Here is a 15,988-nt window from a genome sequence, read left to right as displayed (position 1 = left end):
GCTTGAATTACTGTCAGATTCCAAGTTTCTTTAACAGTGTATGCCAGAAAGAGTTGAGAACAGGGACTCAAAACAATACTTCGACACAAATATTCATAGCAGCACTATTCACAGTAGCTCAAAGGTGTAAACAACCCAAATGTCCATCGCTGGATGTATGAATTAATTGGGGTATATACACACAAATAAGATGCAATATTAGCCATAAAAAAGAATGAAGTCCTGATACTTGCTATAAGGTGGATGAACCTGGAAAACATTATGTTATGTGAATGCAGACAGATGCAAAGGTCACATATTCCATTTACGTGAAATACCCAGATTAGGTAAATCCTTAAAGTCTAAAAGCAGTTGGGGTCTGCTAGGGTCTGGGAGAGGGAAGAATAATGTGTAATTGCTTAACAGGGGTGAGGAAATTGTTTTGGAACCAGTATGGTTGGTAGTTGCACGGAACTGTGAATGTACTGAAGCCTACTGAATTGTGTACTTAAAAGTGTTTCATTTCACATTCTGTGAGCTTCACTTCAATAATCATTTTTTAAAAGTTTATAACCCAACAACCAAAGTTATTTAAAGGTACAGAATTACAATCAGACATTGCAATGTGCTCTGGTTATTCCGTTCCTGAATCTTTACAACTCTTCAGTGAGGTGTTTTGTTTTACGGCATTAAATTCATTGGCACTTGATTGATAGACTATCATAGGCTGCAAGGCCTGCACTAGTAAATACAGGAATGGTGTCTTTCCCTTTCATGAGGATGGGAGGAGCAAGGAAAGCTTGTTCCAAGTTTTTTTCACTGTATAAATTAAACAGGGCTCCCTACCTCACAAAGAGCCACACGCTACCTCTCGTTTTACGGACCTGGATGCCGGACCAGCGAAAGCGCTCGTGAGCCTCGCCCCAACACCGGGCCTTAGTCACAAAAGGCCTCGCGAGGACCAGTCCCAGGCGAGAGCATCCTGGCGTCGAGCCTCCTGGCCGCGGCCCCGCCTTCCCACCTCTACCGCTTCCGCCCGCGGTCGCCCGCCCAGCGCGCCAATCGGAAGCGCGGGCGCCGTAACAGGCGGTCGGCTGAGCTGTGGCGCCGCGCGGGCAAGGGGGCGTGCGGAGCGAGCGGCGGGCGGGCGCGTAGCCGGCAGCGCGGCGCCGAATTCGGCGCGTCGCGTTCTGGTCGAGCCAACAGCGATATCCTGAGGCTGCGGCCCGCACAGGTGGGCTGCGACGGGTGGCCGTGGCGCGCCTGCGGAGGACAGGGTAGGCGCGCGAGATTCGGGGTGGGGTCAGAGGTGAGCGAGCGGCTTCCCGAGTGGCTTTTCGCCGCTTCCGGGGCCCGGAGCCCGAGGCAGGAAGGCGGTGTCCTCAGAGACGCGGTGGGCCTGGTCGAGCCAGCCGCCCTCCGGGCGGTCCCTCCGTTGCCTCTCGCGGTGCTGCCAAGCCACGCTTTTCATCTTAGGTTTGACCCGTGGGTTCCAGTTACAGGTATTTCCGGAAACTCGCAAGAATTGCGCGTAGCGCTTCTTTGGGGGCGGGGTTCTCGGTGTCCATATTGAATAAAGGTTGTTCGCTGCGCTGTGGAGTTGGGCCGTTTTTCAGGTAAAGTCTGAGTTGTAAACAAATGCTTGAGCAGTTGGAGGAGACTCACGTCGATCGAGGAAATCAGTGGGATTAATGGCGACGTTCAGAATTGATTACTGGTCCTCGCCGTGGTTCTCGGGAGTTCAGAAATAAACTTGGCGAATAGCTGCCGCTGGAAGCCATCTCCGATAACCACCACCAGGGAGGGGCTGCGTACAATGAAGTAGGACTCCCAATAGAAAGTGATTAGCACGATTTTCGGAGTCAGATTGAGTACCGTGTACGATGGGTGATAACCATAATGGTAAAAATAGGTCAAAATTAAGAAAAAAAATTTTATTAGTCTGAGCAGAATCGAGGCCTTTAAATGTTTTGCTTTCAAAAATCTAAAAATGGGGCTTCCCTGGTGGCGCAGTTGTTGAGAGTCCGCCTGCCGATGCAGGGGACACGGGTTCGTGCCCCAGTCCGGGAAGATCCCACATGCCGCGGAGCAGCTGGGCCCGTGAGCCATGGCTGCTGAGCCTGCGCGTCCGGAGGCTGTGCTCCGCAACGGGAGAGGCCACAACAGTGAGAGGCCCGCGTACCGCGGGGAAAAAAAAAAAATCTAAAACTGGGTGTTGGATTGAGTGGTCTGGAAGGTTGTAAGATTTAGGAGAAAGAATCTTAATATTAAAAAGAGAGGTCTGAATTCCGGTCTAGTGTGATCATGGGAAAGTCACTAGTTCTGAGAGCCTTATTCTGTAAAATGAAGATGATGATAATTACAATGGTTTTCTTCCAGGGTTCTAGTAAGTTCTGTATACAGTCAGAATGTTTGGTTTGTAAGTGGTTATTGTGTTTTTTAGTACTTAGTTTAAATTCACTAAGCCTTCCTCTCCACCATCCCCCACAATTTAGTGACAAGAGATAGTCATCATCACATTTCGCCTCTACCTAGTGTATCTTCATCTTTAGATTCAACGATCAGAAAATTTTCACCGTAAATTCAGCGTAAATCTTTCATGAGCTCTTCTAGAGTAGGATTACTGTCTTATTCGTTTTTTAAATGATTATTCCTGGAACCTGTATGGTGCTTGTAGTTTTTGGTCGTTTGTGGGGTTTTTCCTGTTTTTTCCACCCCCTCCCCTCCTTTTTTTTTCAAACCTGAACTGGCAAAACTTAAGCTTTGGGTTCACCCAAAGCGAGCCAAAACAATTTAACATGGAAAATAGTGTTTTCTGTCGCTTAAAGATGTGCTCAGCTGTGTATAGACACAGGGGTGGTTACAAGGAGTTAGGTAAAGAATTAGATTAAAAATAAGCTTTATTTAGCATCACTCTCAGAGCAAACATACTATTTCTGTGGGAAGCAGAGAGGATATAGCAGTCGAGTTAAACTGGCAGCACCTTTGAATCACTTAGGGAGTTCCAAAAATGGTGATCCCTGCACCCTACTCCAGACCAATTAATGAGAATCTCTGGAGGGTGGAGCATGGGTATCCCACGTTTTAAAGGTTCCCAAGGTTACTTTCTTGTGCAGCCACGATGAGAGTTTGTGTTAGAGGAATGAGGTTCTTCAGGAGTGTATCTTGTTTGCTTGAAGAGGGGAAAGGCTGGAAGAATTGGAGCTGCATTGGAAAATGTAGCCTGGGGCATTTGGGGGAATAGCATTAGAGGACTTTTATCAGCAGGTATGATGAAATGTATGATTTGTAAAGTGAACGGTGCAGTGACCACGGCCAGAGGGCAGGCTGTTAAAATAATCCAGAGTAACAATGAAAGCAGCAACTGTGATGATAGAAGAAATTAAAAAACATTCTCTCCTGGGTGTTAAACATTTTTAAGAAACTGAGTAATGATTTTAGCTTGCAAACTGTATTTTGCCCTACCTAGTTACAGCTTTTCAACAATGAGTGTATAGATTGTCATATAATGAATTTTATTGTTACTAATTATTTTTAAAGGGTCTTAGAAATATATATGCCTCAAATAATTTTCCTTGTTAATTACTAAGTAATCTCATATCTCTTGAGAGCTTTATGTTAATATAAGGGTTGTGTTATTTTTGCTTTTTCAGTACTCTAAGACTGGTTTCTAAAGGTACGGTTTTCACCCCACTTCATCAACGCACATAAGTTTTCTCCTTTTTGGACCTCTATTTTATACCACAATGGTAAGCTACACCTTAGTATGTTAATATTCTTAGAATGTTCTCTTCCTTCATCTCGATAAAGGTATCTGTACGAAACAGAAATATTCTTGTAAGCTGCCCAAGTTACCCTAACAGGGAAATTACTTAGCAATCACATACAAAATTTTCTCTACAAAATAGGGGACTCATCTCTCAGTGTTAAAATCATATCCAGATTACACAGATAATCTATCTGTTCTTATTTTTGTGAAGTATTAAAAAATAATTACTTCTGTCTGCTTTACTATAGTCGAAATCATTGGCAAGAAGGATGGGTATAAATACAAATAGTTTTGGGGGCATAGGTTTCTCATAGTTTAAAGTTCCTCTTAATTTAGATTTTAAAAAAATTTTTAACAACAAATGTAACCTGCTTACTGCAAATAACATTTAAGCAGCATTAGTTTTAAACTTCTAATGGCAGATTTCTACTTACCATTTAGAGTCAGTAAACATACTTAGGGCTGGGCATTTAACTCTTGCCTTTAAAGAATTAAAGACAAAGAAAAAAAAATCACTTTCTGTTTTAAAAAAACAGCAGCATTTGACAGAGGATAAATGAACATTAACCACCATGTTGGATAAACCTCAGAAAACATATATCTTCTCTTCTTGGGATCTTGCGTGTATACCCTTGCAGTGTTAGAGAAAAGCTATCGCAGTGGGGTTCTGACCTTGCCTTATATTTTGCATTCGTATTAGCCAGTCACTTCCCTCTTAAGTATTTGAACGCAATAGTGAATATAACGATACTAGTGTTTACATATGCAAGTATATCTCACTGGAGCTTTTAAAGTTTTGATATCAGAAGATTAAATATTTACTTGAGAAGACTGGCTGTTTGAAATTGTCCTAGAGTATACATTTGATTGTGTTTATTATAATTTTTTGATCTAAACTTACTTGAAGGTTTTATGGCCAAAATAATTAAAAGAACCTTGTGTTTTTGTCAAGAGTACATATTCAGAGTTATGTTTTTATGTTGGAAAATAGTTTATTCTCAAGAATCCCATCTTGAATCCTGGGAAACAGTTTCATTGAAATCTGCCCATAAGATATTTTAATAAATTAAATTGGTATAAATTTATTTTAACAAACTTTTGAAATACTGGCATATTTTAGACTTTTTTACTTAACTCCATTTAGATGCTTGATATGTAGGGGTTCTATTGCTGTTTAAAAAGCCCAGCTAGGGACTTCCCTGGTGGTCCAGAGGTTAAGACTTCGCCTTCCAGTGCAGGGGATGCAGGTTCGATCCCTGGTCGGGGAGCTAGGAATCCCACATGCCTCGGGACCAAAAAATCAAAACATAAAACAGAAGCAGTACTGTAACAAATTCAATAAAGACTTTAAAAGTGGTCCACATCAAAAAAAAAAAAAGAGGTACCACAGTGTTCATTGAAGCACAATTTACAATAGCCAGGACATGGAAACAACCTAATTGTCCATCAACAGATGAATGGATAAAGAACTTGTGGCACATACATAAAATGGAATATTACTCAGCCATAAAAAGAAACGAAATTGAGTCATTTGTAGTGAGGTGGTTGGACCTAGAGTCTGTCATACAGAGTGAAGTAAGTCAGAAAGAAAAAAACAAATACCATATGCTAACACATATCTATGGAATCTAAAAAAAAATGGTACTGATGAGCCTAGTGGCAGGGCAGGAGTAAAGATGCAGATGTAGAGAATGGACATGAGGACACGGGGTGGCGGGGGCGGGGGGGGGAGAGGGAAGCTGGGGCGAAGTGAGAGTAGCATCGACTTATATACACACTGAATGTAAAATAGCTAGTGGGAAGCAGCAGCATAGCATAGGGAGATAAGCTCAGTGCTTTGCGATGACCTAAAGACATGGGATAGGGAGGGTGGAAGGGAGGCTCAAGAGGGAGGGGAAATGGGGACATATGTATGCATATGACTGATTCACTGTGCTGTACAACAGAAACTAACACAGTATTGTGAAGCAATTATACTCCCATAAAGATCTATTAAATAAAAAGAAAAAAGGCCAACTATTTTTATAATCATATGTATTCTCCGTCCTTAGGACTAGGAGGACAGGGTCTCTTCAACTTTTTCTTGATTTCCAAAGTCTGGCAATATTTATTCTCCCTACCCTCTTGGGATTTTGGTGGGTGCTAGGAGCTTTTATTCCATGCAACTTAGTAGACTGAAGTATTGGAGTCTGCAAAATAAAACAAAAATATAGGTTCTTGTAAATAAAAATTGAAAGTTCTTTGCCTCTCAGTGAAATTAAAAATGACTGTCATTGTGAATGAAAAATGCTGTAACTCTATGTGATACCCAAACCACAAAACCAGAAAGAAATCAGTGGTGGTGTATTTGCTTAATTTTTTTTTAAATCTAGTACTTTTTTTTCTTGGGTATCATTACAGAAGAATGCTATACAAATGAGGAAGACAGTTAACCACCTTATTTCTCCCTCTTGCCTTATAATAAGGGTCTCTAAGAAATCAATGAAGGATGGGGATCTACTAGTAGATCTCAAATTGTACATGTAATAATAATACTATATTTTCATCATTTCTAAGATGCATTTGCTTTTACGTTTTAATTACTGAAGTGATAATGTGTCTACAGTCAGTGACATCTTACAGTTATAATTGGCAGCACGTTTTTCTTAATGTTAAATAATAATTCAGGCATATAACTGATGGTATCTTAAATTCATTACAACGTGCTAAGGATAGCCTTCATTCTATTTTTGCTAGGCACTGACCTAGAAACATTGTATTATAGTTTCTCTGAATAATATTAGGAATTTCTAAGTTGATATTAGATACCAACATAACAGCCCCCTCGGTTTTCAGGATTCCTAGCAGCTTAAGGGATTTTAATCTTTGCTTCACTTTAATTGCATACCTGATGGCCAGTATATTTTCCTGAATGGTGCTCTTAAAATGTTGATGTTTATAAAATGGTAGTAGTTACCATATCCAACCCTCAGCCCTGTATCAGCTGCACAAACATGGCCAGAGAAAATCATGGTAGCATTTCTTAACTAATTTGTGGTCATAATAAGGTGCCTGAGACTGCATATATTTTCTTTGTGCTATATTTTGAGCATACAATGGGGTGGGTGGAGGAGAGAAATAAAGAAAAATGTTAGACCTGTTTTAGAAAATAAAACACATTTAAACACTTAATTAGAAAATGTTATATGTATATTAAATTATGTTTGTGTGAAAATAACTAATATTACCAAATACACTATTTACTTTTTACAGCAACAAGCTTTAGAACTAGCTTTGGATCGTGCGGAGGTGAGGCGTGACTAAGTTACATATTGAAATAGTGTTGTCTTTAATTGACAGAACTCAGTTTTAAGAGATTTTCTTATGTGACTGTCAAAGGAGTACGTTAATATTAGGACGAGTATGCAAATTTTTCTATAAATACATAAAAACTACCAGATGATGTTTGGATCGTCTGTTACTTAGAATGCTCAGATAATAATGCTATGGAATAGAAATTGAATAACACAGTGGAATAAACATTTGAACAAGGTCATAGAGTTTCTAAAATTATGTTTCCTGTTTTAACAGATATTCTAACTGCTCAATTAAAGGGGAAAATAGCTCAAATACAGAGTCCTTGTAATTGGGTATGCTATGCATATTCTAAACAACCATAAAACATTGAAAATATTGCTAACCTGTGAAATCACAGTGGTGAAACTCTTATGATTTTGCTTATAATATAGTAAGTAAATATTGTGCTAAATTTTAGTGCAGTTTAAATTTCACTTGTTTGTAACATATATTTAGAAATTAAGTAGGTTGCCCTAAAAGGTATGATTTAATATGCATCAGAGACTTGAGTGACTGAACAGCCTTTTTAGCCTTACACGATTTATTAATACAGTTCTTCATGCAGTATGCAAAAGACAAGCTGTTTTCTTAAACTTCTCTTTTTTAGTATGTCATTGAAAGTGCCCGACAGAGACCTCCTAAAAGGAAATATCTATCTAGTGGAAGGTATGAATGCTTAATTAATTGCTATCTTAGACTCACAGAAATATGATGATAGCCATCATTTATTTCATTCTTCCTAGACACTGAGCTAGAAATGTTCTGGGTACTTTGCATATACAGTTGACCCTTGAACAATGTGGGTTTGAACTGTGCAGGTCCACTTATTTGCAGATGCTTTTCAGTAGTAAACACTACTGTACTTCATGGTCAGTGGTTAGTTGAACCTGTCGATGCAGAGGAACCACGGATACAGAGGGCCGACTCTAAGTGATACGAGGATTAACCCCTGTGTTGTGCAAGGGTCAACTGTATTAGAAATTTCTAGGTTGGTGTTAGCTACCATATCCAACCCCACTTCACCCCTAGTTTTTGGGAAATTGGAGGAAAAATTACAGGAAAATTCAAAATGTTTATTTTATGATTATTATATTAACATTACTTTGTATACTGCCTTTGTTTATTAAATTTTAGAAAATCAATATTTCAAAAACTTTATGATTTATATATTGAAGAATGCGAAAAAGAGCCTGAGGTTAAGGTAAGTATAAATTTTTTATGTTATTACAACTTTTTAAATGTAGTGGAAGAGGGAAATTTGAAGGAATTAGATTTGAATGATTTATATTTTTGTTAGTGAACAAATATCTTTTCTAACCAGACTAGCCAGTTCTGCAGCTAAACCAGAACTCTGGCTAATCTGGCACATGGCAGAGATCACCTACTTAGGTAGTAGAGGGGAACCATGTTTGCTGAGTAACAGACTATCTCATTGGGAAGTTAGAAGAAGCAAAGCCACCATATATATTATCTTTTGCATCTTTTTCTTCCTGAGAAGTTATTTGTAGACTGAAGACAGGAGAAAATTAACCTATTTCTTCATGGTGAGTTGCACTGGGAAGTTAAAACTATTACAGGATATGTAGGAAATTTAGATGTGATAATAAAATGTGAATTTGGTCAGAAAAATTAGTTTATGCCCAGGTTAACTTAATTCATTTTTATTTAGCATGAAAGTATGGGCAGTAGAAATGTAATAGAAATTGATTTCTTGATATCTTTTGGACCCTCAGGTCGTAAGGGCCTTAAAGGGCTCTACTGAGCTTCTGTTGTCTGTCTTTAAAAATGAATACCTCTTAGGCAAAAAATTAGTGGAATTCCAGTAGTATCTAACCTTTAAAATCTTTAGGAGAAGAATAATTGTGAAACCATGAGTAAATCTTATGGTATGGTTTCCATAAATTCTATTGAGATATAGTTGACATACAACAAGTTGAGTATGTTTGAAGTATACATTTTATAAGTTTTGACGTGTATTAAAAAAAACAAAATTTGAATAAACTTGAAGATCTAATTGGTTTTATTAAACGATTCATGAATTGGGCAGCATCTCATCTGGCAGAGATACTCTGAGGAGTTGAACAACATGGAAGGCTTTTATTGTAAGGAGGGCAGGACAAGGAAAGAAAATCATCAGCAAGGAAAAAATGAGAGTTCATTGGAGGAAAGTAAAAGTGCCAGAAATGATGGCTTTTTGTTGGCTGAGGTACAGGTGTTTTCCATTGGCTGGGCTGCAGTCCTTTCCCATTCACTGAGCTTGTTGCTGGGAGGAAGAAAGTCTCCCTTCCCCTAGTTGGGGAAGTAAAGGAGTTGCATTTCCTGTTTAGGAGTTGAAGTTAGTTCTCTTCCTGGTGGGATCAGTAATGTCTTCCTGTTTGGGGTAATTGATGATGAATGGTGGGGCAGAAGAGCTCCCTCTGCAGTCCTTCCCCACTCCAGTTTTAGTTGAGGTTTCTTTTTATTAATTTTCACAGTATACACCCATGAACTGTCACCACAGTCAGTATAATGAGCATATCCGTTGCCTCAGAGACAGAACTAAGATAGGAGAGATACATAAATGAAGATGCTAAATTGGGGTTGACAGCCATTGTCCACCAGCCAGATCTGGCCCACAACATGTTTCTGTAAATGACCTTTTATTGGAATACAGCAGCACCCCTTGATTTATATCTTGTATGTGGCTGATTTTGAGGTAAATAGAGTTGAGTAGTTGTGATACAAACCATATGACCCACAAGACTAAAGTACTGTCTGGTCCTTTAAGAAAGACATTTTCTGACTTCCCATCAATGTGGTTAAAAGTTGCTTTGCTTTGCTTTTTAAAAATTTATTTTCAAAGTGCAGTTTTTTTGATTCTATGGTGACTATAGATCAAGAATTTATAATTTCTTTCTGCATATGACTGTGTGTATATATATATATGCATGTTAAATATGATACTCAAAATGGATTTGTTTTTCAAATCCATTTTCAAATCCATATTCTATTGACATCTTTCACAAATAGGATTTGATGAAAGGATTTATTATAAGTGGGTTTCATTTTAAATCATACATTTCTAAAATAATAGATTTTGATGTATGTGTGTTAGGTTCCCTGATAGTTTTTTGTTTTTCTTAGCAAAGTGGTTTCTAAGGAGCTGTTAAATTGAATTTACAGAAAATTACTTACGTCCTTTTAACCAGTTAGATATTTTTGGGTTTAACATTTCAGCTGATTAGAGCTGTTGAACTTGTTCGGATCTAATTTAGGCCATAAAATATTTAAGAAATATACTCTGTAACAGTACAACCAAAGAAAATACCCCAAATTATTTATGTAGATTTATACTTAATGGAAACTAATTATACATTATAGCATCTTTCTAAAAAATATTTACATTTAATGGTTTTCCTTTTTAAATATTTTTAATATTTGCTACTTGTGTACTCAGGTACATATTTAAGTGTGTTTATTGTTTTATATATAGATCAGTAGTTTTTCTTTGTGATATTAATTCATTTGCCTAAAACATAGTAATAGATCAAAATTAAGTTTACACAGATGTGGAAAGAGTATCAAAGATTAAGTCAGGGGCTTCCCTGGTGGCGCAGTGGTTGAGAGTCCGCCTGCCGATGCAGGGGACACGGGTTCGTGCCCCGGTCCGGGTAGATCCCACATGCCGCGGAGCGGCTGGGCCCGTGAGCCATGGCCACTGAGCCTGCGCGTCCAGAGCCTATGCACTGCAGCGGGAGAGGCCACAACAGTGAGAGGCCCGCGTACCACAAAAAAAAAAAAAAAAGATTAACTAAGGTCTGATTTTTGTTAAATGATTGCATTCTTTGTTATGCTGGATTATTTTCATGAGCTCTGCCTCTTTTTAAAGCAGAAATTAAGAAGAAATGTGAACTTGTTAGAGAAGCTTGTTATGCAGGAGACATTGTCATGTTTAGTGGTCAACCTATACCCAGGAAATGAGGGATATTCTCTGATGCTCAGGGGAAAAAATGGATCAGGTAAGAACTTCCGGAGGGCAGCAGCCACGAAAATCCCTCTGCTCGGTCGGATGTGCTGTCTTTTAGAAGTAGTTTCTTAACCTGCTAAATGATCTGTCCTTCAGATCAGTGATGACTTGATAAAAGAAGACTTTGATTCCAAATGGTTCTCTTTATGATGTTTTGTTAGAATATTAGAAGTTACCTCTAGTGTGATTAGCCTTCTGGAATTTGAGAAGTATTCTGACTGAGGTCTTTGAAGTTAAATTATAAAAGACATAATTTTAAAATACTTGTCGAAGTTTCCTTTCGTTCTGTTGCTATTTATTTATTTAAGATAGCATCAGGTGTTTTAAGGTATGTTTTTCTTCTGTGCTTTGAATATACTTTGAGTCTGAAGCTTTCAAAGTTAAGCAGATTCACTGCCTTTTGAAATGTTTTCAACATTTTATTCCTATTAATGTGAATATGAAAATAGAGTTTTAAAATATAAATACTCTTAGATTTCACTAAAGAGGCATTTAAATTTTGATACAGTGATGAAACTATGAGTTCTACAAGGAACTTACCTAGTTAAGAATTTTTTCTTGTGTTGGTTGTTAATTGTATAACACCAAGAGAATTTTGGTCTATAAGTAGTCATTTTTCAGAAGTGATACCAGATTACCCCTCTGACTTCCAGATTAGATTAAGCACTGTTCAAGGAACTTTTTAGTTAACAGATGTTGGAATTTTATCATATTCTGATTACTATACTGCTGGCTGTGATTTGTACTGTGATTGTTGTGCCAGACGTTTTTCCATAGTATGTTAGGTGTTTCCTCCTTTCTGCTCTAAAACTGTATACAGTTTATCAAGTTTTTTAGCAATATGTAAGGTGATTTATTTTTAAGACTTAAATAAAGAAGGACTTTAGGAGAGCTTTTGGCTTTATTCTCTTTATTTTTTATCAGAAGTTACTTAAATTATTACCTAGGCTTTTCAGTGAGGCTGATCACTTTCTGAAATTTTATGTTTTAAAATTAAGATTCTGAGACCATTCGACTGCCTTATGAAGAAGGGGAATTACTTGAATACTTGGATGCAGAAGAATTACCTCCTATTTTGGTTGATCTCCTAGAAAAATCTCAGGTACAAAATTTTTCTCTTTAAAATGTCCTTAGATTTGCTAGATATATGTTGTTTTGTGATGAAGGGTATTTAGTTGTATTCTCACTAGTGCATGGAACATGAAATGAGACATTGTACCTAGCTATATGAAAATTGGTTTATTGTGGGATATTTATCCTTTAGGCTCTACTGAAATGTTTAGATTTAGTTGATTCTTCTAAAATTGTTATAACAATTAACTCATCCACTGGAAATCAATCTCCCTATAGCTACAATCAAGAAATTATGAAAGAAACTGCTTACTTTCTTGGCTTTCCAGCCATACTATGGTAGTTTACTGAGGAAAAAGAAGCCATCAGATGGGAACTTCCATTTCCTCCCAGCATCCCTACATCTCTGTCCACACTTTCTGCCTGCCTTCCTGTTAAAATGGATGAAATAAGCTGTTCCTAAGGCATCTTCTCCACTTTATGTTCTGGATCCTTCTCCTGGTCTTGCAACTTTAACCCTCCTCTCTTCTATTATCTATTTTCCTCTCTCTAGTAGATAAAGAATATAAGCATACTGTACCATCTCTCAGCTTCTAAGAAAATCCTTTCCTGTTCTCATCTTAATTGGTGTCTTGGCAAAGTTCAGTGTAAATAACTACTTCCTCCTTGAAACACCCTTCTTTTGGCTTCTGAGACATCACCTTCCTGGTTTTTCTCTTCCCTCTAGTCTCAGTCTTTTTTGCTGTCATCTCTGTTCCCCCATAAATATGTTCAGGGTTCAGTCCTAGGGATTCTGTTCTTTAGTAACACCCTCTCCCTGGATGATCTCAAACAGCTTAATGAGTTTAAAAAAATGACAGTTAATCCCTTGCTTATCTCTATCACAATGACTATCCCACCAAGCTCCAAATATACATATTTACTGGGATATAGATTAGGTTCTTCAGACTTACCATGACAAAACAGAGCTTTTTATTTTTACCTCCCAAACCAGTTCTGTTACCAGTCTTTCCAATCTGACAGATAACTATACTCTCACCTTTCACATTCAGTCCACCAGCAAGTGTCAGCTGTACCTTCAAAATATATGGTCATGACCTTCTATAGTTACCTTCCTGAACTTCCTGTTTTCATTCTAGAACCCTAGAAATCAGTTTTCCACAGACAACCAAATTAAGCTTACAAAACAAAAACAGAAAACAACAACAACACAGTTCCCTGTCTGAAGTTCTCCAGTGTCCCCTCAGTGTACAAAACCCCTGCCTTTCTGTTTGTCTTCACCTCCTGGTTCTCATCCCCACTCACTACACTCCAGCCGTCCGGGACTTCTTTCCATATTAAAACACACCGAGCTTATACCTGTCTTATTCATCTGCTCTTCCCTCTGCTCTTCTCATCTGTCCCAGATGTCTGGCCCTTTATTGTGATTCAGGTCTCAGCAGAAAATTACTCCCTCAGAGAGTTCTGTCTGAGCACACAGTCTAAATTAAGCCCCTCCCTATTTTATTTCCTCTGTAGCTTTCACTGTCTCAAGTTACCTTGTTTATTTGTTTACATGTTTATTGCCTGTCTTACCACACTGAGCAAGTATCTCACCACTTTATCTATGAAGCTTCTTGATAAAAATGACACACAGTTCACATTGTAGTGGCTCAGTAAATGTTGGTTAAAAAGCATGAGCATAATAATGACTGACAACATGGAGGTCACAGTACCCACTAAAAGTTCTGAATGGTGAAAACACACAATACCATAAGCGACTGTGGCAAGTGATAATTAGCAAGACTTGAGTGACAGATTCTTACCTTTGGACTTAGAAAAAGGATTAAAAAACAGTATCTTTAACAGAGATTATTATTTGAATTAATGTTAGCTTTCTTCCTCTTATTAGTAAAGCCTATCTTCTGGAAATTTTAGCAGAGCAAATATAGCAGTTGTATCTATAAGCTGAAACTCTGGCATGGTTATTGACAATTTATAATAATGACAGGGTTAGCAGAGTACAACAGTGAGCCAGTGAGTGTCAAGAAGAAAAGCAGGGACTTCCCGTCCTGGCGGTCCAGTGGTTGAGACTCCATACTCCCAGTGCAGGGGACGCAGGTTCGATCTCTGGTCAGGGAACGAAGATCCCGCAAGCCTCATGGCACGGCCAAAAAAAAAAGAACAGCGATACCAGTTATCTGTAACATTAACAGTATACAAATGCCAGATGTCATTCTATTACTAGCAAACAGTTAAACAGTGTTAAACTGCTTCTTGAGTCATGATGAACATAAACAGTTGCTTTTAAAGGGTTTATATGGTGGTAAATCCACCAAGGAATTCCATTTAAGAGTGTGTGAGTGGTCAGAAATTTTACATAAGAATGTAAAGAACCTGAAACATTCAATATAAACCCACTTATTTAGGCTTCTGAAAAATGACATCTACTTATATATTTTCACTCAAAACAGGTTAATATTTTTCACTGTGGATGTGTCATAGCAGAAATACGTGACTACAGGCAGTCCAGTAACATGAAATCTCCTGGTTACCAAAGTAGGCACATTCTCTTACGTCCAACAATGCAGGTAAGGAATGTTTAATTAAGAAGTATTATTTCATTATAAAGCAGAAACTAACACACCATTGTAAAGCAATTATACCCCAATAAAGATGTTAAAATAAATAAATAAATAAAAAGAAGTATTTCAGATTTTATTTGGAGTTTTACTTATTAAATGTCTTCATATGTTTGTATGCCTATACATTAATCTGTTTTTTTAACTTTTATTTCTTCTAGACTTTAATCTGTGATGTACATTCAATAACAAGTGATAACCATAAATGGACCCAGGTTAGTTCTGTTTTTTAATCCCAAACAGTAATATATAGGATGAAACAATATTTACTAAGTTAAGCAAAAGATATTTTCTGCTCATAATTCTATTTATGAGTAAAGTTTGGGATTGATTTATGAGCTTTAGAAGTTAAGGGTCTCTACAAAGATGCAGTAATCCTTCAAGGAACTAACAGTTCAGTCCCAGTTGCTTTTAGGGCATAGTATAATAGGGTGAGGCTGACCTCACCCAATTGAAACATAGTTTTGTATCCCCTCTCAAACAGAATGTTTTGTTGTGGATACAAATAGATGCTGATATTCTGTCATCTAGGATTCTAAAGCAGACCTAGCTCGTCTTGTCTTTTTGCCATCCATACTGGTTGTAGCCCTAGGGGACGTCTCTTACCTGGAGACGTCTCTTATCCGGAGAATAGCCAGTTAGTCCTCCAGTGCTGGCTCAGTATATGTGAGGTGCCCACTCACAAGAGTGTTCACTTATTTCTCTGTTACTATAAAGAGGTATAGTTAAAGTAAAGAAAATATCAATAATGAGAATTATTCTAGCTGTGAAATATGATTATAAGTTAAGATTCAGTTCATCAGTAACTATCAAGTGTTGTATTGTAGTTTGGGCTGTAATCTTTTTGTTTACAAGAAGGTTAAAAGCTATTAAAAGAATATTCAAAAACAAACTCACGGGTCATCATTGGAGGTTCTTAGGGCATTGATTTCTTACTCTGAAGATTGGTAAACAATGGGAGAGACCAAAGCCTTTATTCTGCCTTTTCAAGGAAAATTCCTTAGAAAAATTTCAGCTAACAAGTGTAAAAGAAACGATAAACTTTTTAAAATGTCATCAACTTAGAAGTCTTAATGAATCTAGATGGCTGTATTTCTTAGATATGAAAAACCTATAGTCTGTCTAAACTGTCTGGTGTAAAAGTGGGATAGTCAATCCTTGTGTTCCTCCTTGCGTGGCGGACGAGAAAGTATACGGTAGTACTGT

General features: G+C 37.8%; 1 protein-coding gene across 15 annotated transcripts in view; it reads left to right on the top strand.

The window, feature by feature from the left end:
* Positions 1 to 1,099: 1,099 nt before the first annotated feature.
* SUPT20H (SPT20 homolog, SAGA complex component) overlaps positions 1,100 to 15,988 on the top strand; it is a 39,584-nt gene continuing 24,695 nt past the window's right edge. For 5 of the 15 annotated variants that reach the window (XM_060128713.1, XM_060128703.1, XM_060128712.1 and 2 more), the window contains exons 1-9: positions 1,329 to 1,481; positions 3,633 to 3,728; positions 7,001 to 7,036; positions 7,692 to 7,750; positions 8,219 to 8,285; positions 10,953 to 11,082; positions 12,089 to 12,192; positions 14,615 to 14,731; positions 14,944 to 14,997. In XM_060128713.1, the coding sequence (XP_059984696.1) occupies positions 3,726 to 3,728; positions 7,001 to 7,036; positions 7,692 to 7,750; positions 8,219 to 8,285; positions 10,953 to 11,082; positions 12,089 to 12,192; positions 14,615 to 14,731; positions 14,944 to 14,997 (570 nt within the window). In that variant the 5' untranslated portion in view covers positions 1,329 to 1,481; positions 3,633 to 3,725. Of the gene's footprint in view, positions 1,214 to 1,238; positions 1,257 to 1,326; positions 1,482 to 3,632; positions 3,729 to 7,000; positions 7,037 to 7,691; positions 7,751 to 8,218; positions 8,286 to 8,348; positions 8,629 to 10,952; positions 11,083 to 12,088; positions 12,193 to 14,614; positions 14,732 to 14,943; positions 14,998 to 15,988 lie in introns of those variants that run through there. The other 10 variants (XM_060128711.1, XM_060128706.1, XM_060128710.1 and 7 more) reach the window with 8 other exon arrangements.

The sequence above is a fragment of the Lagenorhynchus albirostris genome, chromosome 18 (genome assembly GCF_949774975.1).
Source record: "Lagenorhynchus albirostris chromosome 18, mLagAlb1.1, whole genome shotgun sequence".
Taxonomy (NCBI): domain Eukaryota; kingdom Metazoa; phylum Chordata; class Mammalia; order Artiodactyla; family Delphinidae; genus Lagenorhynchus; species Lagenorhynchus albirostris.
This window is presented reverse-complemented; position numbering and strand designations above follow the sequence as displayed.